This window comes from Astatotilapia calliptera, chromosome 11 (genome assembly GCF_900246225.1).
Source record: "Astatotilapia calliptera chromosome 11, fAstCal1.2, whole genome shotgun sequence".
NCBI lineage: Eukaryota > Metazoa > Chordata > Actinopteri > Cichliformes > Cichlidae > Astatotilapia > Astatotilapia calliptera.
In genome coordinates, this window is record NC_039312.1 from 489,064 (window position 1) to 512,037 (window position 22,974).

Below are 22,974 nucleotides of genomic sequence, written 5' to 3' on the forward strand. Positions count from 1 at the left end.
TGCATGAGGCAAATGGTGGTCACACCAGATACTGACCGGTTCTGGGTCCCCAGACCCCCAATAGCGCAAAAAACTGCACATTCCAGGGCAGTCTGAGGTACACCTGTGCACTACTCATGATGTCAGATCAGCATCCTGATGTGGCACACCTGTGAGGTGGGATGGATTATCTCAATATGGCAGATGTGCCCACTACCACACATTTGGACTGATTTGTGACCACTGTTTGGGAGGGATGGCTATATTGTGTATCTGGAATGAATTTTAGGTCTCTACGTCCATCCCATGGGGAATGGGAGCAGTAACAAAGGTGTTGCGTTTATATTTTTGTTGAGTGTATATTCGAAAGAACTAAATTTAGTCAGTTAAAGTGGACTTCTTCTGCCAATTATCAGGTATTATCAGTATTTGTGTTCTTTAACACTAAAGGAGGTTTACATTATTCACTTTTTAATGTCATTGTTATTGCTCTTATAGTGTGCCTTGGTCCAGCCCCTCAGTTCATTGTCTCCTACCTTAAAGGTAACTTTCTTCTGACTGTGCCCCTTGAACTATGTCTGACATCATACAGAGCCAGGGGCAGAAAACTGTCTGACACATAGTGTTTTGAGCAGTCTGGAGCCTGAATTTTTGACTCAGAGGCTTTACATGTACATAGTCAAACCTCCTTATTGAAACTTAGCAATATGTTAAATCAGAATATTTTGGAAAATGCCTAATTTTAAATGTCAGGTCTTACACGTGCATTTTAACATTATAGTTCTTCTGCTATACGGTTTATATTTTGGTGCGCTAAATTGGTAGAAAATAAATAAAAAAGACTAAACCTATCCTATCCCTCCACCTCTAACATTAATCCTGTTGCCAGGATCCTGGTAAATGTTAATAGTTACTGTAATGTGAGCAGCCATACAATGATGATGTTGATATTTTTTATTTCCCTTTTGAGACAATATGGTTACTAATGTTTATTTATTTAATGTTAATCAGAATAATGTGTTGGGTATAATGTGTTGCAAAGCAGTATGTTACTGTAAACATAATATCTCTAGCAATTCATTGCATTACTCTACAGTAATCAATTACAATCATTTATCTGCACAATGGGAGGACCTAAAAAAAAAGTTTGTGTAGAGGGAGTAAAAAAGCTACATTTCTGGAGGAGTGAAGATGTTAGCATCACCAGCCAAATGGGGTTTTACGTCATGAATGTCTAAGAAAAATCCCCCATTCTGACCCATGAATTCCCGTTCATCATCTGGGAACGGTGAATGTGTCAGCAAAACAGTTTGATGCATTCTCAGTCATCTGGGTAAGGAAGGAAGGATGAAACATTTTCTCTACTGAAAACACAATGTCCAGATGAACAGAATACACTGGGATGTCTGCAAAATACTGGAAGATTTCAGTTGGTCAGCCCAGAATAAAATATTTTAACACCTCATCTGGAACATGTGGATATTCTGGAGGATGAATTTTAAGTTGTCTAAAATGTTTATTGTTATTCCTTCCGAAATTCAACATATTAGAATTGTTGTTTGTTATCATGTTAGCATGAATGTTAGCTATGCTAACACATATCTCAAAGCACCGCAGTGCATAATTTAATTATCTATGAAGCATTAGTACATTGCGTATTACCCACTATCAAAGAGCTGTTTGACCTGCCCACAGCCACATATAAACCATTGGGTTTAAATGAGAGCCATTACTGAACACTGTAGAATATGATTCCATTAGACATTTCTGGGTTGGTAAATGAATCATATGTAACATTTGTATATTCATTGACCCAAGTCACTTAATTGTGCTGTGCGAGAGTGATAATTAGACAGGGAACTTCAATCTGAGTTGGAAATCGTGATGTTTTAGATCTCAAAATTAGCAAGCTGATTAGGGTCAGTCTTGTCTTGAAGATCCAGCCCTACAGTCTTAATGGCCATCATGTTTCACTGAAATGATTCCAGACTACTGATAGGAATATGATTATACTAACACTGACCCTGGTCACACTGCTGTTTTAAATAGGTCTATTCATTGTTCAGTCTTCTTGAATAAGTGCACAATTGGTATGATGCTTTGGAGTTCTTGGTATGCACAGAAATATTCTGGCACATATTACACACACTCTAAGGGTTAGAGGAGATAAGCTGATATATGGGCCTGCCATGGCCTTTTATTAAATATATTGAACAGTCAGTGTCCACACTCTCAGAACAGCCCCTACCCTAACTAAGGAACAGGCATTGTGCTTCACCCTGCCTTAATTGTAGGAGCCAGCTGGTGGTCTGTATAGTCAGAAATCAGATTGATTTCCTCCAGAAGCAGTTGCAATCAGTTCATTCACATCAGTATTAAATTAGTAATTTAACAAAACAAAAATGATGATGCTTTTACCTGCCTGCTTGGTATGTCTGATAAATTATGGACAAGCTGTCATGTGCTGTCTATCTCTTATGGTATAAAAGAAGAAAGCAGTGTCCCAGTGTTAGAAGTAATCACTGTATTCAAGGTCCTTCATCGTTTGCATTTTTCTAAAACAAAGCTATGCAGCATTTTTCCGTGTATTTCGTCTTTGTGTGACAGATGCAAAGCAATGGATGGAACCCTTGGTCACCTTTTCTGGTCTTGCCCCACACTCAGGAGTTTCTGGGCAGAGATATTTAATATACTGGGAGTGCAGAATTATTAGGCAAATGAGTATTTTGTCCACATCATCCTCTTCATGCATGTTGTCTTACTCCAAGCTGTATAGGCTCGAAAGCCTACTACCGATTAAGCATATTAGGTGATGTGCATCTCTGTAATGAGAAGGGGTGTGGTCTAATGACATCAATACCCTATATCAGGTGTGCATAATTATTAGGCAACATCCTTTCCTTTGGCAAAATGGGTCAAAAGAAGGACTTGACAGGCTCAGAAAAGTCAAAAATAGTGAGATATCTTGCAGAGGGATGCAGCAGTCTCAAAATTGCAAAGCTTCTGAAGCGTGATCATCGAACAATCAAGCGTTTCATTCAAAACAGTCAACAGGGTCGCAAGAAGCGTGTGGAAAAACCAAGGCGCCAAGTAACTGCCCATGAACTGAGAAAAGTCAAGCGTGCGGCTGCCAAGATGCCACTTGCCACCAGTTTGGCCATTTTTCAGAGCTGCAACATCACTGGAGTGCCCAAAAACACAAGGTGTGCAATACTCAGAGACATGGCCAAGGTAAGAAAGGCTGAAAGACGACCACCACTGAACAAGACACACAAGCTGAAACGTCAAGACTGGGCCAAGAAATATCTCAAGACTGGTTTTTCTAAGGTTTTATGGACTGATGAAATGAGAGTGAGTCTTGATGGGCCAGATGGATGGGCCCGTGGCTGGATTGGTAAAGGGCAGAGAGCTCCAGTCCGACTCAGACGCCAGCAAGGTGGAGGTGGAGTACTGGTTTGGGCTGGTATCATCAAAGATGAGCTTGTGGGGCCTTTTCGGGTTGAGGATGGAGTCAAGCTCAACTCCCAGTCCTACTGCCAGTTTCTGGAAGACACCTTCTTCAAGCAGTGGTACAGGAAGAAGTCTGCATCCTTCAAGAAAAACATGATTTTCATGCAGGACAATGCTCCATCACACGCGTCCAAGTACTCCACAGCGTGGCGTGTATAAAAGAAGAAAAACTAATGACATGGCCTCCTTGTTCACCTGATCTGAACCCCATTGAGAACCTGTGGTCCATCATCAAATGTGAGATTCACAAGGAGGGAAAACAGTACACCTCTCTGAACAGTGTCTGGGAGGCTGTGGTTGCTGCTGCACGCAATGTTGATGGTGAACAGATCAAAACACTGACAGAATCCATGGATGGCAGGCTTTTGAGTGTCCTTGCAAAGAAAGGTGGCTATATTGGTTGCTGATTTGTTTTTGTTTTGTTTTTGAATGTCAGAAATGTATATTTGTGAATGTGGAGATGTTATATTGGTTTCACTGGTAAAAATAAATAATTGAAATGGGTATATATTTGTTTTTTGTTAAGTTGCCTAATAATTATGCACAGTAATAGTCACCTGCACACACAGATATCCCCCTAAAATAGCTAAAACTAAAAACAAACTAAAAACTACTTCCAAAAACATTCAGCTTTGATATTAATGAGTGTTTTGGGTTCATTGAGAACATGGTTGTTATTCAATAATAAAATTATTCCTCAAAAATACAACTTGCCTAATAATTCTGCACTCCCTGTACATAACCGGATTTATGACTTTAAATTAGAGCCGGATGGTGTACTTGCAGTGCTAGGCTGCTCCCTAACCTCATTGGCACTCAGACGTCCTCTTCAGAAAGCCTTAATGTTTGGCATGATTGTAGCTAAAAGACTTATTCTTAGAGCCTGGAAATCACCATCTCCTCCATTGTTCAGGTTTTGGCTGGGTTTGGAGATGATTGCTTGTTTGTATATTGAAGAGGTTCGTTATCATTTGGCTGACACCCATTTTAAGTTTGTTGAAATCTGGGGCCCTTTTCTCAATCATATTAATGGGAATATAACATAAACTTTAACCCATTTGACTGCACTTTGTGTTTTTGTGAAACTGCACTTCTGCCGGACCCTGAGTGCTTCCTGGACACATCTTTCCCACATCTTCTGGTCTTGGTGAACTCTCTGTTGCCCTGTCTAAACTCACACAGAAGATCATCTTCTTTGGACAATGGTGTTTCTTTTGAACTTTTGATTTGTACTGGCTAACTGGTGTATTTTTATTTATTTATTTATTTTTGTTTTTTTTTTTTTCCTTTTCTTTCCTGTTTTCCTGTTTGGGTTTTTTTTTTTTTGTTTGGTTTCTGTTTTTTCTTTTTTTTTTTCTGTGCTTAAGTTATTGTTTTTGAATCTTATGTACTTTGTCTGGTGTGACGTTATGTAACTTTGAACTTAAAATCTTATAAATAAACATAAAAAAAAGAAGAAGTAATCACTGTATGTCAGTGTTGCTTGTGTGTGGGGGTTTAGTAATTATAGACATGGATAGAGTAGTGGATATATCAAAAGTTACAGAAATTTCTGGTACAGACACAGATGACAACAAGCTTATATGGATGCTACACTTCATATTAATGCTTCATATTAACAATGTAATATCAAATTCTGCAAGAAAATGGATAAAGCATGTGTTGCAGCACAGGTATACCATACCCAATGACATACCTAATATTAACTATGATAACTTTAGATTTTTTGAATTAATGTTTGAGTCTCTTTACCGCCATCCCTGGTTAAAAATTCATTGCTCTATCAGGTTGGTTTGGATATGTGCAGGTTCCCCTCGGACTGAGACTATTTTTTTGACTATTTGTGTTCATTCACAGGTCTTTGTCGGGTCAAGTCCAATAACTCCAGTTTTAATGCACTGATATTGTTGCTAATGATTTGCTGTTAATAATTTTTTTAGTTCATGCAACCGATGTGAAACATCGTATTTGCCTTCTGTTTACTGTTGGTATATGGTTCCTTAGGTGAGTGTGTGCTGTGAAAAACAATTTTTGGGATTCATCAATACATTTGAACTCATCACGTAATATAACAGCTTTGTCAGATGATTGTTGCATGCAATGTCAACATGCATGCACACTGGCCATGGCAGTATTTGACAATGACAAATAACAATTCCATGTTAGAGACCAACAATGTCTACATCAGATTGGAAGAAGAGAGGTGGTGACATTTTGCAGGTTTATGGGCCAGGAAGCTGTAGTTCCATGTCATGCTGGGACCATTGTTTTTTGTACTCTGAAGTTTTCCTCTTACTTCTTACTTTCATTTTCACTTGCTGGTTAGGTTTCGGCACTGAAAGCTTCTGTTGTGGCCATTTGGAACATGTTGTGCAAATGAACAGAACAGTTTTGACAAATTGCACTAATTGACACCTCTGGGGAATGGGCTCAGCATCTTCTCTGTTTTACTTGATGTGATGAGCTTGTTAACAAACAGTTGACATCCATCACATCACTGTATTTTGCTGTTTTCACTCTTCTCCACCACCTGACACAAATATTTTGTTCTGCACTTAGTTCACTAACCTATTTTTTCTGTGTAGTCTGTTGTTTGCTACTGAGAAGATGCAGTTCACTGATACCACCAGCTTCTGCTTCTTTAGCTTCTGTCCAGATGTGGGCTCATGAAAGAGAGATGTTTTCCTACTGTATAATGAAGGAAATGTATTATTAGGAGCTGATGCAGCAGATGCTGAAATGGCATGACTTAGTGGTGAAATAATTGCTCGTGTTGGCAGTCGTGTAGGCTCCACTTTCTGACTAGACAGTGGGCTGGAAAAATCTGGAATGTTGTTACTCATTACCTGTGTCTTTTGTTGAGTATTTCAAACTGACAGGCATTTTAGTATAAACTCCTTTCAAGGCAACTTTTTATGGTGGTCAGTTGGGTCCTTTCAGTCAATACCATGTGCACAGATAGTTAAAGAAATATTTTTTGCCAAACTGGGTTAATTGCTATTGTACAGTTTAAAGTACACTGGTGGAGGGCACACTGGTCATGGTCACCGCCACATTCGTTTCTGAATAATCGCAGTCATTAAAGGAAGAGGCTTGGCACTCACTGGAAATTACAGTTTCCCAACCTGCCAAATCCTAAATGCTCAAATAGCAGCAACCTGTTGATGACCAAATGCCTTACACAGAAAGAGTTAATATGTTTCTGATGCTTAATGGCAGTGATTGAGAAACTCTAAATATTATATATTAGGGATGCGCAATTAATTACATTTAAACAACAATCATGATTGTTGCCTCCCACAATTACATGAGCATGAATGAGTGATCCTGAAAATGTGTGCTCCATCAGTAAACACAAAGCAAGAGCAAATCACGCTCTAAATTAGTGCACTGTACAGCTTGAAATTTCCTGGACTAGTCTGGTTCAATAACTCTGCCTTAAAAAGACACACAGCGAAAATCAAGTGTCTACCACAGCAGAAGGTGAAGAGCTTGTCCCTTGAAGTGGATCATCATCTGTTGTGTGGAAATACATGGATTTAGGGCGAGTGGCAGGAACAAATCATATGCACAAACTGTAGTTCAATTGATGTGTGAAGGTCAAGAAAAACAATGCAATGGCTGCTAACGTGAATGATCCAACATAAAGTCAGCTGTCCATAAAAGTGCACCTGTACAAAGCATCAGGATGCACTGAAATCACCAATTCCGCGCCATTCCATTTGGCCAAATATAAATGTCCACTAACCACAATGTCTAACAAAGTCTAAAGGAAAGTGGACAACTTACTGGACAAACGATGCGTTATCTCTTTGCCCAGTCACATCCATTACGTAGCTACAATGAAGGAAGTTTTAGATATTTTTTATATTACTGTAGAACTATATAAAAGTGAGAGCAGTGCACTGTCGCTTTAATTTTGCATTATATTTTATATTTATGCAAATATTTGTACAAATGTGAAGGCAGTACTCTCTCTATAAAAGTTCTGATGTTAATGCAGATCAAAATGTGCAGCACTGTTATAATATATATATATATATATATATATATACATACACACACATATATATATATATATATATATATATATATATATATATATATATATATATATATATATATATATATATATATATATAAGATTATGTGTGTATTTATATGTATAAAAAGTTAACTATTATGGTTGATAATATCAGCACTTTTTTTTGATCACATCAGCCTTCATATACACACAGACGCACACACACATATTTATACATGCTCACTCACAGTTCCATCTCAGGTTGGCCCTTGCTTGTTTGTGATAAATGTAGCATTTGTGTCCAGGGCGTAGGCTTATTTCTGCTCAGTTGCCTGCTCGGGCTAAGCTAAGCCTTGTGTTGCAGATAATGACAGCTGTGAAAGGAGTAGGGAACTGAATGAAACCAGTGGGGGTGTCGAGTAGCTGCGGATCCAGTCATTCTGCCCTGCCAGGCCTGCATTTACCATCCTTCTGTGTCCTGCAGTGTCACACAGGGGTGCACACCACTCTACCTCACATCTACTCTGTTTACCAGTGTAAGGGCTTATTTTCCTCTAAAAGGAAAGGCTGTCTTCATTCAAAGGAGGCATTTGATGTGCTAGAAAAATCTTTGGAATTTTTGTGTGTTGTGAAATTGCATCAAAGCCACATGTTTACTACAAGAAAATCTTTTTTTTTTCCAAGCACTGATGGAAATTGTAAATTCTTGCAATTCAAGATTATGATATGTGCTATTTTTGTTACATTAGCCTTTATAATTTATGTTTCTTGTAATAATGCATCTCAAGGTCAGGATTTTCACTGTCAACAAGTATGGCGTTATTTTTGTGCCACTATTCTGAGCGCACATAAAACAATTTTGAGCGCACGTAAAAAAGAATTGGTGGTGCAAGTGTTGCATTTTGAGGAGAAATTTATTTTGAGCAAAGAAAACCTAAATTTGATTGAATCTTGAACATAAGAGTGTCCATAAGTGCACGTGGCACCAGGACGCTCTAGGCTGCAGGTCGATGATCGATTTTGTAATCGTATCACCAGACCTGCGACCATATCTTCTGGACACTCGGGTAAAGAGAGGGGCTGAGCTGTCAACTGATCACCACCTGGTGGTGAGTTGGATCAGGTGGCGGGTGAGGACGCTGGACAGACCCGGTGCACCTAAATGCGTAGTGAGGATGTGCTGGGAACGCCTAGCAGAGGCCCCAGTCCGCAAGATCTTTAACGCACACCTCCGGCAGAGCTTCAAAAGCATTCCGAGGGAGACTGGGGACATTGAGTCCGAATGGACCATGTTCAGCATCTCCATTGCTGAAGCTGCTGCATTGAGCTGCGGCTTCAAGGTGGTTGGTGCCTGTCGTGGTGGTAATCTCCGACACCAGAGGTGAAGGGAGCCACCAGGCTGCCTCCGGAGTCCTATCGGGCTTGGTTAGCCTGTGGGACTTCGGAGACAGCTGACAGGTACCGACAGGCCAAACAGAATGCGGCTCGGCCAGTGGCTGAAGCAAAAACTCGGGTGTGGGAGGAGTTCGGAGAGGCCAACCGTCAGGCGTCTCAGGAGGGGAAAGCGGTGCTGTACCTGCACTGTGTATAGTGCTGGCCCAGCGCTGCTGACTTCGACTGAGAAAATTGTTGGGCGGTGGAAGGAATACCTCCTTATTCCCACTGACATGTCTTCCGAGGAGGAAGCAGAGTGTGGGGATGAGGGGGATGACCCACCAATTTCCGGGGGCGAGGTCACTGAGGCAGTTAAACAGCTCCTTGGTGGCAGAGCCCCCTGGTGTGGATGAGGTCCGCCCCGTCCTGGTCGCGGAACACTGGACCAGCTCTTTATCCTCTCGAGGATACTTGAGGGTGCATGGGAGTTTGCCCAACCAGTCTACATGTGTTTTGTGGACTTGGAGAAGGCATTCGACCGTGTCAATCGGGGTGTCCTGTGGGAGGTGCTGCGGGAGTATGGGGTGTCTGGCCAATTGCTACGGGCCATTCGATCCCTATACAACTGTTGCAAGAGCTTGGTTCGCATTGCCGGTAATAAGTCGGACTCGTTCCTGGTGGGTGATGGGCTCCGCTAGGGCTGCCCTTTGTCACCGATTCTGTTCATAATTTTTATGGACAGGACTTCTAGGCGCAGCCAAGTGGCGGAGGGCTTTCACTTTGGTGGCCTCAGAATCTTGTCTCTGCTTTTCACGGATGATGTGGTTCTGTTGGCTTCATCGGGTGAGGGCCTCCAGTTTGCACTGGAACGGTTCGCAGCTGAGTGTGCCGCAGTGATGCAGACGCTGCACCAGTCCGTCGTGGTGAAGAGAGAGCTGAGTGTAAAAGTGAAACTCTCAATTTACCGGTCGATCTACGTCCCTACCCTCACCTATGGCCACGAGCTGTGGGTAGTGACCGAAAGAACGAGATCGCGGATACAAGCAGCCGAAATGAGCTTCCTCCTAAGGGTGGCTGGCCTCTCCCTTAGAGATAGGGTGAGAAGTTCAGCCATCTGGGAGGGGCTCAGAGTAGAGCCGCTGCTCTTCCACATTTAGTTAACAAAAAATATGGTCAGTCTAAGCAATGAGCTACTTAAACTTTTTTTCTGTAAGTTTACAGTTTTCTTTCTTACAATTTGCTGACAGATTTCTTTCTTTGTCACAGCTTTTTCTTCATCATGTAGAAAAACAGTTAAATATGTAACTTCTTTACACTGACAGAAAGGGGAGTTTCACTGGTTCGGCCCACTTATGTCAAAGTGGGCTGTATGCAGCCCGCGATGTAAAATGAGTTTGATACCCCTGCTATAGGGTCTTTACTTTACAGGATAAATCACCTGAAAGCAACTGCTGTTGTGATTTTACACTATCCGACAAATTTATTAAAAAGCTTTTGCTCCCGAAGATTGCCACATGCTAAAAAAAAAAAAATCACCAATTCCTGAGGTGTTTCGCTCAGCATGCTGTTAATGCGGCATCATGTCCATCCAGTCTGTGCTGAGAATCAGCAGCTGTCAGTACATTCTCTCCTATCTTGACAGACTGATGTAGACTTAATTGCAGCTCTGTGCACATAGTTTCAGCTAAACAACAAAACAAGAAACTTAAAGGCAAAAACCTGCTAGAGGGTAAAGGAGTGTTTAGCACCTTATCTAAACTCAGTGGTTTCATACTGTATGTTTAACTTAACAATAGTTTAACAATGGTTGAACCACAATGTTAAAGCCGTTTATACACAGGCTTGTCAAAGAGGCAAAATGATATTTGCACTGTCTCAGTCTGGCTTTATGACAACTTCATTCCTTGTGCAAATGTGTCTGTATAAATGATTATTTATCAATAAGAGAACAGAAGCAGCTCTTGGCCTCACTTTTAACCACAGTGATGATGATGTGACAGACTGCTGGGATTCTGAGGACAGGGCAGGCTCTGGTGACATCACCAGGGATGATGCCATCATGTGCATGAGTAATAGCACAGCAATGATTTTTAAGTTTCACCACCACTCTGACCTCAATTTCTACTTGTCTGAGAAGCCAACTGAACCAAGTGGGGGATTTATATTTCCACTCATTGGTGGAAGGGTGAGGTTTATTCAGATTTGTGTGAATGCGAATGTGCATCCATCCACATTACATGCAGACAGAAATGGTGCATGTCCACACTTCATAAGGGATGTGTGTCACAGTCACTGGGCTTGAAATCAAGCAGAGTGAAGATTGTTTATGGACTGCCAAAAGTAATTAATCTCCCTTCTCAATGAAAATTAATCGGATTAAACCTTCTCGTGGCCCAGTGAATCTGTATCTGTCCCACTTTGCTCTCATTATGCCAGTCCTATAGGTCCGATTCACTGGCTTCATCACAACAATGGGCAGCTCAGTGACTCCAGTGTGTAATCATATTCTCCTGCTTGTCTGAATGCTTGTCTTTCACGGTCAGAGAAGGAGTTTTGGCCCTTTGACCAGTATCACATTCTGACCTTTGGTAGGCATGCTGAAGCAGTCAGAGAGATTTGTTGATTTCAGCGTCATCTGTGTGACTCTGGCCGCTGGTGAAACACATGTTCGCATGATTCTTTGACCTTTTCTGTAGCATTCAGAGAAGTATTCTCTGCCCACTACTCTTTTACTTTTCTAAGTGGGCTATGGGTTAACATCCTAACGACACTGAAATACTTATGTTTTTAGTCCTTGCATGTTAGAAGGATTAAGCTGCTCCAGTTCCTTTAAAATGTACTACCTACATATAACCAACAGTGCTCTTTCAAGTAAAGGAATTTGATGATAAGGTAAGAAAGATAATATTCACAAATTAGCTGTAATTGTCACTACAAGAGTCCAGCATTTCTGCCATAGTATGAAACAAGACAATTCATGAAATAAAATGTTCATTCCAGTGGCAACACACACATTTGAGTATAAAGCCACTGGTAGCAGGTACACAATTTTATAAACGGCTCAAATACATCATCCAATGATTTTTGCTATTATAAATCAATCCACATTGGCTATTAAAAAAAATCTGTACATCAATGGAGCATGTTGCCATGTCTCTGCTGTAAAGATTGATAGGCTTGCCATCTTATGACCTTATTTCAAGCTGTAGGAACAATGGAAAGGCAGATATATGGCAGAATAGAGCATTTTATAGGAATCTAAGCAATGGATGAAGTGTATAAGTCTATAACATCACAGAGTTGAGTTGTACACAGGCAATGAGAAAGACATTTCCACTAAAGGTCTAGAGTTAGCCACTCCAAATTGCTGCGAGCCATATGGAAGGGAGAGGGGGCCACAACTGTGGAATAAGCAAACATGAAGTAGCAATGTGATACAACGTCCTGACATGCTATAGTTACCCAAAATTCATGTTAAAGACTAAATATTAATTAGGAACATGAATAACATGAAGCAATGTTAAGATACTATCATTTGGTGATGTGATTTCCATTTGACCTGAATAAATAAAGTCCTTGTGTTCTTGTGTTTTCTTTGCCTTCAAATGGTTTCTTTACAGAAAGTGAGTCATTGCTCTATTTACAGTTGTACTCACTATAAATTTCTACCTTTAACATAAGCAGGAGTCTTTCCTTGCAGTTCTGTTGCTTGAATCAGTGCAGTCGAGACCTGCCTTGAGTCGCAAAGTACTATTCTATGAGAGTTTGGCTGGTAACAGTTTAAGCAGCCCTACTTCAGCTATCTCTACAACACAGACATAGGCACGTTGGATATACTGAGCTGTTGTTTCTTCAAATTTCAATCAGTTGTAGAATGTTTTCATACTAGGACAGATATGAGCATTACTTTGACACGCAAAACCTTATTTTTAATCCATCGACTACATTGGTATTGTACAATTATGGATGCTACTGCTAACTGCGGATGCTGCAAGTATGTTGTATGTGCCCTTATGTTTTTTTGCATTCTTTATAGTAAGAACTATCCCATATTCAGCAACAGTCACATCGCTGGTTCTCGACAGAGATCAGAAAATAACTCTAGTAGGAATTTTTCTCTTATGATTCCATCTGTACATGGTTTACATCTACAAATACATCATACAACCCATGTGTACTTTGTCACCTACTGTCAGTTCTCGGAGTGCATTTCATTTTACACTAGAAGAAGACCAAAGTGGAAATAAATTACGTTCTTTCGTTTGATTCAGGTTATTGTTTCCTCCCCAGTTGTGTGCAGCTGACACTTCAGCAACCATCAGGCAGGATGTCATATGGTTCCATTGACAGCGGCTCCTTTGGCAGTCGTAACCCATTTGGAGGTCCTATGAGGCAGGGCTACCAGCCAGTAGGTAAGAACAGAAAAATGCTATTTTACGATGCCATTTAAGATATTCTACATGTACATGTTCATAACAATATGGCGATGGTTTAATTTGTCGTAAACCTAAAGTTTAATGCTTTATGTTATTAGACAGGAAGGGTCTTGACAATTATTGAAAGAAGTAATAAATAAATAAATAAATACTCAGTGGTGCCATTGCTTTTTTGTAAATCATCAGGTTACAATTTTTATCATTTTAATTAATTTGAATACATGTCCAGGATACCGCTGCAGGTATTTTAGCATGTAGGTGGCATTTACCAAAAAGCCCTGCTTGAACAGCAGGGCTTTTTGAAGAATTGTTACTGAGTGTAACAATTCTTCAAATCTATAGTTGAGTTCAATACCTTGATCTTGGGCCAAAGTTTCAGTTTACAGATCAGTGATTCCTGAGATTAGGGACAAAAAAGGTTTTAATTTTCTAAAATATATTTTTTGATTTTTCAAAAACATATTTACATATAATTGTTACACAAAGTTTTGGCTGTCTCACCATGTTTTGGTACAATCTCCCAGGTGTAACATTTTTTAATAATTTGTGTTTTTCCTGGAGAAGTGCAAGGTTTTTGTCAACACCGTCAGACACAAAGAAATGCAAAAATATATATTTTAAATTAAGTTGTTTCAGCTCTTTTGACTATTAGCAGCTTCTCTATTCTATTGTTTATGCACATATGTTTTCAAAGTAATTATACCACATTTAAAATTAAGATTGTTTTGGCTTTTTATTATTAGAGTTACAGTCATACATATTTTCAGAAGCTTGTATTTAATCTGTATAAGAAACAGTCATATTAAGCAGCAAATTACACATTTATTGAGAAAATTACGTATTTTTATTGGAAGATCATGAGAGAGGAAACTATATGGTTCTCCAAAAGAGAAAAATAAACAAAAACTCTATATTATGGAGTTGACAAGGTCTGACGGTGGTGACACTCTAGTACATAGGTGTCAAACTCTGGCCCGCAGGCCAAATTTGGCCCGAAGCCTAATTACATTTGGCCCGCGAAGCCACACCAAATTACTATCAGAGCTGGTCTACTGGTATTATACAGCTAATATATATATTGTTTAGTATTAAGCTTTGCTTGTTCCATATTCAGTTTTTCACCAAAACGTGTTTGAGTCCATAAGAAAAGATTCATTCTTATATCTGGAGGAATAAATATATTTCAATAAATATTAAGGTTAGCCTGCGAGTTTGTTCCAGTTTTGAATTTTGGCCCACTGTGTATTTGAGTTTGACACCCCTGCTCTAGTAGAAAACAAGATATTATTTCTTTCAAAATGACCATTAAACCTTAACAACCTTTGTAATATCACAAGACACATCATAACAATTCTGTTTTTGCACATGTCAAGTTCTACATCTTAATAGTTCACCAGCAAGTAGCTGCCTACTACTCCTTGATTCCTAAAGTTCTCTGTGGTTGTGTGTTTAGACCCTGCTGGACTTTCTCTCCTTTTGTCTCTCTGTGCTTGTTTCCAAAACCACCTCTTCTGACTTTTTTCTCTTCCTTTCAGATCACTGGTGTTCTTTATTTTTCCCTCTTTCACTCTATATCTTTCCCTTTCCTTTATGAGAAACTCTTTCTTCAACTCAGGCTGGCTGTTAATTTTTTCTCTCCTTCTTTTTTGATCATCCCTGTTCATTCTCCTTCGTTGCTCTACTGACAGGTTCCCCTTTGCTATTCTAGCCTGAAATGTACCATTTTGTAATTACTATAATTTTTCTGAACCTTATGCTTTTTCACAGATTAAGGATGAATATTCACAACACAATTATGCATTAAGCAATAGAAATGCTATCCGGCCATTAAGTTTGATGTCATTAGCCATTTCCAGGTCCAAACTCTGCTGCAGGATCCCAAAGTCAAAGGAACTCTGCAGCATCACTGAGAGTTACAAACTGTCTAAATTCTTTCATCTTTAATAAAATGATCAGTGCGGCTGCTTTACCAGGTGTAACATCCAGGCATCCATGAAAACAGAATATATGACATTTAACAGAGTTAAAGTTAGATTGCTTGTTTCCACCTAAACATGATGACTATCACAACGTTTCCCAACCAGAAGCCGTGGGTGGATAAAACCATCCACGACGCTCTGAGATCCCGCACCGCTGCCTACAACACGGGACTCATGACGGGGGACATGGACCCGTACAAAGCCGCGTCATATAACGTGCGGAGGGCGGTGAAAGAGGCGAAGCAGTGCTACGGGAGGAAACTAGAGTCACAACTCCAACAGAGTGACTCTAGGAGCCTGTGGCGGGGACTAAGGACAATAACGGACTATAAAGCACCAACAACCGGTATGACGAACGCGGCCGTGACTCTGGCAGACGAGCTGAACACTTTCTATGCTCGCTTCGAGGCTGCAGCTAAGGACTCCAACAATGCTAGTGTTAGCGGCGCTAACGGCTGCAGACAGGAAGATACTGCCAGCACCGGAAACGTGCTCGTCATCTCCGAGCATGAAGTAAGGAGAGCCTTCAAGAGAGTGAACACCAGGAAAGCAGCAGGACCAGACGGCATCCCAGGTCGTATCCTAAGAGACTGCGCATACCAGCTAGCTCCTGTGTTCACTGAGATATTCAACATCTCTCTATCTCAGTCGGTGATCCCCACATGCTTCAAAGAGTCCATCATTGTTCCTGTCCCGAAGAAACCCCACCCTGCTTCTCTCAATGACTATCGCCCTGTAGCCCTCACCTCAGTAGTGATGAAGTGCTTTGAACGCCTGGTCAGAGACTTCATCATTTCTTCACTACCAGACACACTGGACCCACTACAGTTTGCTTACCGTCCAAATCGTTCCACAGACGATGCCATCTCTCATCTCCTCCACACATCACTCACTCACTTGGACACTAGAAGGGGGAATTATGTTAAAATGCTCTTCATTGAACTGAGGGGATTGAACTACCAGAAGGCAACATTGCAGACATAGAGGACAGTTACAAGTACCTGGGGATCCCGCAGGCGAATGGGAACCATGAAGAGGCCGCTAGAAAAGCTGCAACCACCAAGTACCTGCAGAGGGTCAGGCAAGTCCTGAGGAGTCAGCTGAATGGTAAGAACAAGATCCGGGCCATCAACACGTACGCCCTGCCCGTGATCAGGTACCCTGCTGGGGTAATAGGCTGGCCAAAGGAGGAGATAGAAGCCACTGACATAAAGACAAGAAAGCTCCTTACCATGCATGGAGGGTTTCACCCCAAGTCCAGCACCCTGAGGCTGTACGCTAAGCGGAAGGAAGGGGGCCGGGGACTGGTGAGTGTCAGCACCACAGTCCAGGATGAGACAACGAACATCCAAGAATACATTGGGAAGATGGCCCCAACTGACCGAGTGCTCAGTGAATACCTCAGGCAGCAGAAACCCAAGAAAGAGGAGGGAGACGAGGAACCATCATGGAAGGACAGAGCCCTGCACGGTATGTACCACCGGCAGATAGAGGAGGTGGCTGATATCCAGAAATCCTACCAGTGGCTGGACAAAGCTGGACTGAAAGACAGCACAGAGGCACTAATCATGGCAGCACAAGAACAAGCTCTGAGCACAAGATCCATAGAGGCTGGGGTCTATCACACCAGGCAAGACCCCAGGTGCAGGCTGTGTAAAGATGCCCCAGAGACAATCCAGCACATAACAGCAGGGTGCAAGATGCTAGCAGGCAAGGCATACATGGAACGCCATAACCAAGTGGCCGGCATAGTGTACAGGAACATCTGTGCCGAGTATAACCTGGAAGTCCCGAGGTCAAAATGGGAGATGCCCCCAAGGGTGGTGGAGAATGACCGAGCTAAGATCCTGTGGGACTTCCAGATACAGACGGACAAAATGGTGGTGGCTAACCAACCGGACATAGTGGTGGTAGACAAACAGAAGAAGACGGCCGTAGTGATCGATGTAGCGGTTCCGAATGACAGCAATATCAGGAAGAAGGAACACGAGAAGCTGGAGAAATACCAAGGGCTCAGAGAAGAGCTCGAGAGGATGTGGAGGGTGAAGGTAACGGTGGTCCCCGTGGTAATCAGAGCACTAAGTGCGGTGACTCCCAAGCTAGGCGAGTGGCTCCAGCAGATCCCGGGAACAACATCGGAGATCTCTGTCCAGAAGAGCGCAGTCCTGGGAACAGCTAAGATACTGCGCAGGACCCTCAAGCTCCCAGGCCTCTGGTAGAGGACCCGAGCTTGAAGGATAAACCGCCCGCAGGGGCGTGCTGGGTGTGTTTTATATATACATACATACACGTATGGGTTCTCAGGCCTCAGACAGTTAAATTAGGATTAATAAATGGCATCTGGCTGTAGGAAACACAGAAGACATATTAGAAGGTCTGCTGAAAAATGAAAATCAGACCACAAGGATAAGAATCTTTTATGTTAAACTGACAGTAAAAAGCAGAAGTGCTCACTGTAAGGCATGCTATTAAAATCACTTGCATGTCAACACTGTGGCTTTATGAAAGTTTGCATGAATTTTAGAAGTCACCCACGTTCCTACTCATAAAAGCAGGTAATCAGAGTCAGGTGTTGCAGTCATCACAACACATTTGTTATTCATAAAGAAATGAATAATTCAAGCAATCAACTCTACATGTACATGAGTAAAAACACACACAAATACGACTGCATGAGAAAAAAAACACAAGTAAATGGCTGTATGAAGTATGATTGGCAATTTTTTGGTTTGACGATAAATAAATCTGTAAGAACTCTCCAGTTCATCCTTTTATATGCATTTATGTATGTTTGTTGATATTATGATGGAAAAATGTATCCCTTTTAGAGGCAGATATGCAAATCAAAGGAATGGAAACCACTTTTCCATACAGCCATGATACCCACCCACTTATCTTTGTTCTCTGTTGCATTTTTAGCTATGCAGGCTGTGTAGCCTTAATGACAGTCAGTAGACCAGTCCATTACTCATGAAAATTTCTCATTACCTTTGGCAGGATTGCAGTTATATTCTTAAGGGTTGACCATCCTTTGATAATTCAGTCAGCCAACTTTTGTGATCCCTTCATGTTTCCTGTTGGACCACAATGTAGAGCCACAGTGTAAGATCACTAGTTCACAAGCGTAATAATAATTAAGGACTGGGCGTGGAAGAAGGGCCATAACAGCCAGCACTACTTGTTCTTCTTTGGTCTTCTTGTAGTTCTATAAAGCTGTGAGGCCCTGCTTCCAGGTTTGGATAAAACCCAAAAGTAGTGATCTCAGTCCTGCCACTTTCAAATAAATCTTTCCAGTTTGTGAAGTGCCACTCCAGTTTGTGAGAATCGGGTCCTCTTTGTGTAGGAGACACTCTACTTTAGTTGTGTTTTCACTTTTTGACATACTCTGTTTTACTTTAGAGGGCTGTCTAGATGATGTGTAAAAAATTCAATGAACATGGCCACTATTAGTGAATTAGTGAATCTAATATCGGCTGCTCTGTTTGCACTTTGGCACAATCACCTCTGTTGGATATTGCCTAGAAATTATCTGCATTGTTATGCATATGTGAAAGGTTTATGCTTTAAATATTGCAGAGAGGAAAGTCTTGACTAATCTGAGGTTTTCTTCTTGAATATTGCTAAAGTTGATTTTAAAGATTACAGAGTTTGGTGGCTACTAGCATTCAATTTTGTCAGAAAAATAATTATGCCATTAAAGGCTATTAAAATATGCTACTGCTCTGCAAGGTGCTTCACTGCAGGGTTTATGTAATGATTAACTTCTAAAATGATTATTTTTCAAGGTAAAATTATATTTCCATGTTAGTTTGAAGCTATATAGTTTGCTCATAATGCACATAAATATTGTGGCTGTTAACCATGTAAAGCTTGACTATTGTGTTGACTTTAATTGTTTCCGTCTGAAAAAAGTTGCTAAAAGCATGTGTGCAGCAGTGTGTTTCAGGTGACCACAGTAATTTATGAAAAGTAAACCCTCCAATTACTGAGCAGAAAATGTAGTGCAAGACACTGCTGTTAGTGCAGAGCTTTATGAATAAAGCCTCCGGTCTGTTCTTCTGTAGAATGTTCCCAATTTAGCCAGTCAGCAAGAGAATGAATATGTACTTATATATGCACTTTGTACTGTGCATTAATAGCAGTCTGTACAAATGTGTGTTCACACCTATGATGTTTGACACTCCAGCAGAGTAGATGACACAAGTCATAATGCTGCAGTTCAGCTACTCAGTGAAGCAGCAAGGGAAGATGTGTCAGAGAAAAAACAAACATCGCATATGCTTTTTGTCTGTTTACTGCAGAATACTGTACTCGTGTGCATGCCTTTCATTCACTCTGACAGTCAGCCACTCTCTTCCAGTCTTCTCTATTGTGGACAGACAGATGGGAGCCTCAGTCACCAGAAGGGGGGTCTTTGATCACACTGAAGCCTGGGTACATTATGAGGGATATGTGTAGTGGCGGCAGTGGTGGTGTAGAGGTGGTAAAGTGAGGGGGGTGGGGATTGTGAGCAGCAGAGCAGGAGCCTGTCAGATTTGCCGTCTGTTGCTCAGGCTGATCTGAAGGGGAGCTCAGGAAATGATCAAAGCGCAGGTTAAGTCTCTAATAGAGCTGTCATTTAGGCTAATCTCTCCTCTCCCTCCCCTGGCAAAAGCTTTCAACCCTCCACCATGATCTCTGCAAGGCAACGCAGCCAAGTGTCTCATTCAGAATGACAGGACATTAATATTAACACATATTGACATTCCATATGTACATTTTAATAATTGCTGCCTTGGAAAAAGCCTGAGATGACACACTATAGACTCCTTTTCACAGCCTGCACCAGCATCACACTTGTGCAAATGTCTTGTTAACATCCTGTAGGAACAACTGGAGCAGATGTTGAAGGTAAGGTCCAAAGTGGCCCCAGTAATAACAGGAATGGCTCCAGCAGATTCCAGGGACACCATCAGAGGAACAGTTAAGATCCAATGCACAATCCTCGAGCACCCAGGCTAATCCCTTGAAAGCAGTACAAATGAGATGTCTTGCTAAAATCTCTGGAACATTTATTCTCTTATCATGCACCAGGCCACTGGCAACGCATCTAGGGTTAGCTTTAGGGTTTTGGTAAACGTCTACCCATTTTTTTTATAGAATTTCCACCTCTTTGAACACACAAATGTAAAAGCTTTCAACAAAAATTGTCCATCCTAAAATGACTGATACTTCATTTGAAACATCCAGTTTCTGAAAATGTTCCTATTTAGCATGAAAGGAGTAAAGGCAGGATACAGCATTTGGTGATGTTCAAGGGTTCTAGACCCAGGAAGTTACTGACTGCAAAGAATTTCACTCAGTTTGTAGTTAGTTTGCTCAATTAGCTTGGAGCCTTTGAAAAGGGTGACTGTGTTTTAAAATGCTGCTCTTGCTGAATCGTTAAAGCAACATTATATGTAAGCTTCTGGAATTAAAACTGTTAATCTGCACTTGAATCACAAATCACATAAATTGTTTGATTTAAAATCCTCTCTGGTGGTGTACAAAGGCAAAACTACAAAAAATAAATAATTTTTTCCAAACACTTCTGGACCTAATTGTATCGTGTAGAATGAGAAAGATCTTCACAGAAGGTAGCTCCCGACTTGGTGGCCAGTGGCCACACACCCAGTCTGTTGTGGAAGTGGAGGTGGTTCAGCTGTGACCCTAGACTGGGCCACAGGATTTTCCAGAAGCTGAGTGTGCTGCTCAACCAGGGCCTGCAGTGCTTCCGTCTACCTTCCGTTAACCCACATTTAAAGATGGCTTTGATCAAATCCTCAAAACATGAAAAGAGTTGTTCATTTTAACAGTTACACTTGAGTTATGGTGAATAAACCATATATTCCCCATATGGAAAAGAAATAGTAAAAACATATATGATTTACTCATGAAAGTGGCCACTTTCTCATTACTTTCATATATTTTTTTAGTAAGTATACAAAACATACAAGTTTCATTATATAATTTTTTAAGGGATCTCATATGTGTTTTCACTCTTGTATGCTTTTCATCCAAGTTTCATACACGACAGATAAAAACTTTATATGATTTATATATATCTTTTCCATATGGGTTCAGCAATTAAGGGGTTAACTATTCTCTCTAGCAGCTTAGCCAATGAGCTGCTGCAAAATGGCGAATTGTCCTGCCCGCTATCTCCGTCTCAGAAAGCACAGGCCTTTCTCTTTTCTCACTAGTGATGGGATTTCCGGCTCTGTTTAGAAAACCGCTCTTTTGGCTCGGCTCACCAAAAAGAGCCGACTCAGCTCACTAAAAAGAGCTGGCTCTTTCGGCTCCCAACCGGCTCTTCAGGTTCTTTTGTTGCTTTAATTAATTTATTATTGACAATAATATAAAATTATGCATGAAAGGAATTACTAATGTAAAAAAAAAGTGCTTTTATTTATATGTTTATATATAAGTATATACAGTGGCCCCTAGAGATGAAGCATGTACAAACTCCAAAAAGCATGTAAATCAAATCAAATCAATTTATTTATATAGCACTTTTCACAGGATAAAAACCACAAAGTGCTTCACAGTAATATAAAACAGAAATAGATAAAATAAATGCATATGTACAAATTCCAAAAGCACGTACAAATTCCAAAACACATTTCTAGCATTAACTGAACTTCCAAAACAGAGCTATCTAGATCACTTAAATTACACAATTGAAAGCATATGTATATTGTTTGTGTATTTATACACAAGCACTCATATATATTCAAATAAGTTTAAAAAATGTTCATTTACCTGTTACTACCACACTCCAAATCCAGTCATTGGTACTTCCTGGCTTGTGTAGCCACTAAGTAACAAAAGCTCAACACTGCACCTAGCATCCTGGAGCACTTCTGTTGTGTTTTGTACATGCTATGGAGTTTTTACGTGTTTGGAGCTTTTATGTGTTTTGGAGTTCGTACGTGTTTTTACGTGTTTTGTCTCTAGGGGCCACCGTAAATATACTTTTATTTATTCACTCCACATAAAATGTAATAAATAAATCATATAATACGAAAACCAACTATTTACATTTCAACTTTTAACTATTTAAATTTTCAGCTTTTTCCTTTTAAATTTTTTTAAAGTGAAACAACAAAAAACACTGCAAACCACAGCACAATAAAATATAAATTAAAATATGAAAACAAAAAGAAGATGCACATTCTCTGTCATATGGGCCTGCATGTATAAACTTTCTGAATCCTTTATCATCCGCAATTGAAAATAGTTGTGGATGATTACTATACCTTTCTAATGTGATGTTGTTGTCCCTGGCTCTCTTTCTCTCCCTCCCGCTCTGTTCCTGTGCTACTGCCAGTGTAACTACCGCCCCTCCCCCCTCTGCCCAGCGTAAAGCACAAGGCTTTACGGGAAAAAGCGGGAAAAAAAGTGCGAGAGAGAGAGAGGGTGAGAGAAAGGAGAAAAAAACCCCCAGGGCTCCCAATAAGGAGCCGGCTCGCATCGTTCACTTCAAAGAGTCGTCTCTAAGAGCCATTTCGTTCATGACCAACACATCACTATTTCTTGCAGCTACCACATGAGAATTAATTTTGCCATTTGGAATTTTGCCATTGAAACTGTTTTTTATTTTGAAATGAAACCTGATTTGTATATTTAGAAGGGTACACCCAGGTAGGATCTT

General features: G+C 40.7%; 1 protein-coding gene across 6 annotated transcripts in view; it reads left to right on the forward strand.

Moving 5' to 3' along the window:
• Positions 1-22,974, forward strand: part of tsnare1 (T-SNARE Domain Containing 1) — a 291,712-nt gene that overhangs the window by 49,903 nt on the left and 218,835 nt on the right. For 5 of the 6 annotated variants that reach the window (XR_003273777.1, XM_026184110.1, XM_026184107.1 and 2 more), the window contains exon 2: positions 13,178-13,299. Coding sequence is in view for 5 of the 6 variants with exons in the window: in XM_026184110.1 (XP_026039895.1) it covers positions 13,215-13,299 (85 nt within the window). In the remaining variant the exon portion in view is untranslated. Of the gene's footprint in view, positions 1-13,158; positions 13,300-22,974 lie in introns of all 6 variants that reach the window. The other variant, XM_026184109.1, reaches the window with a different exon arrangement.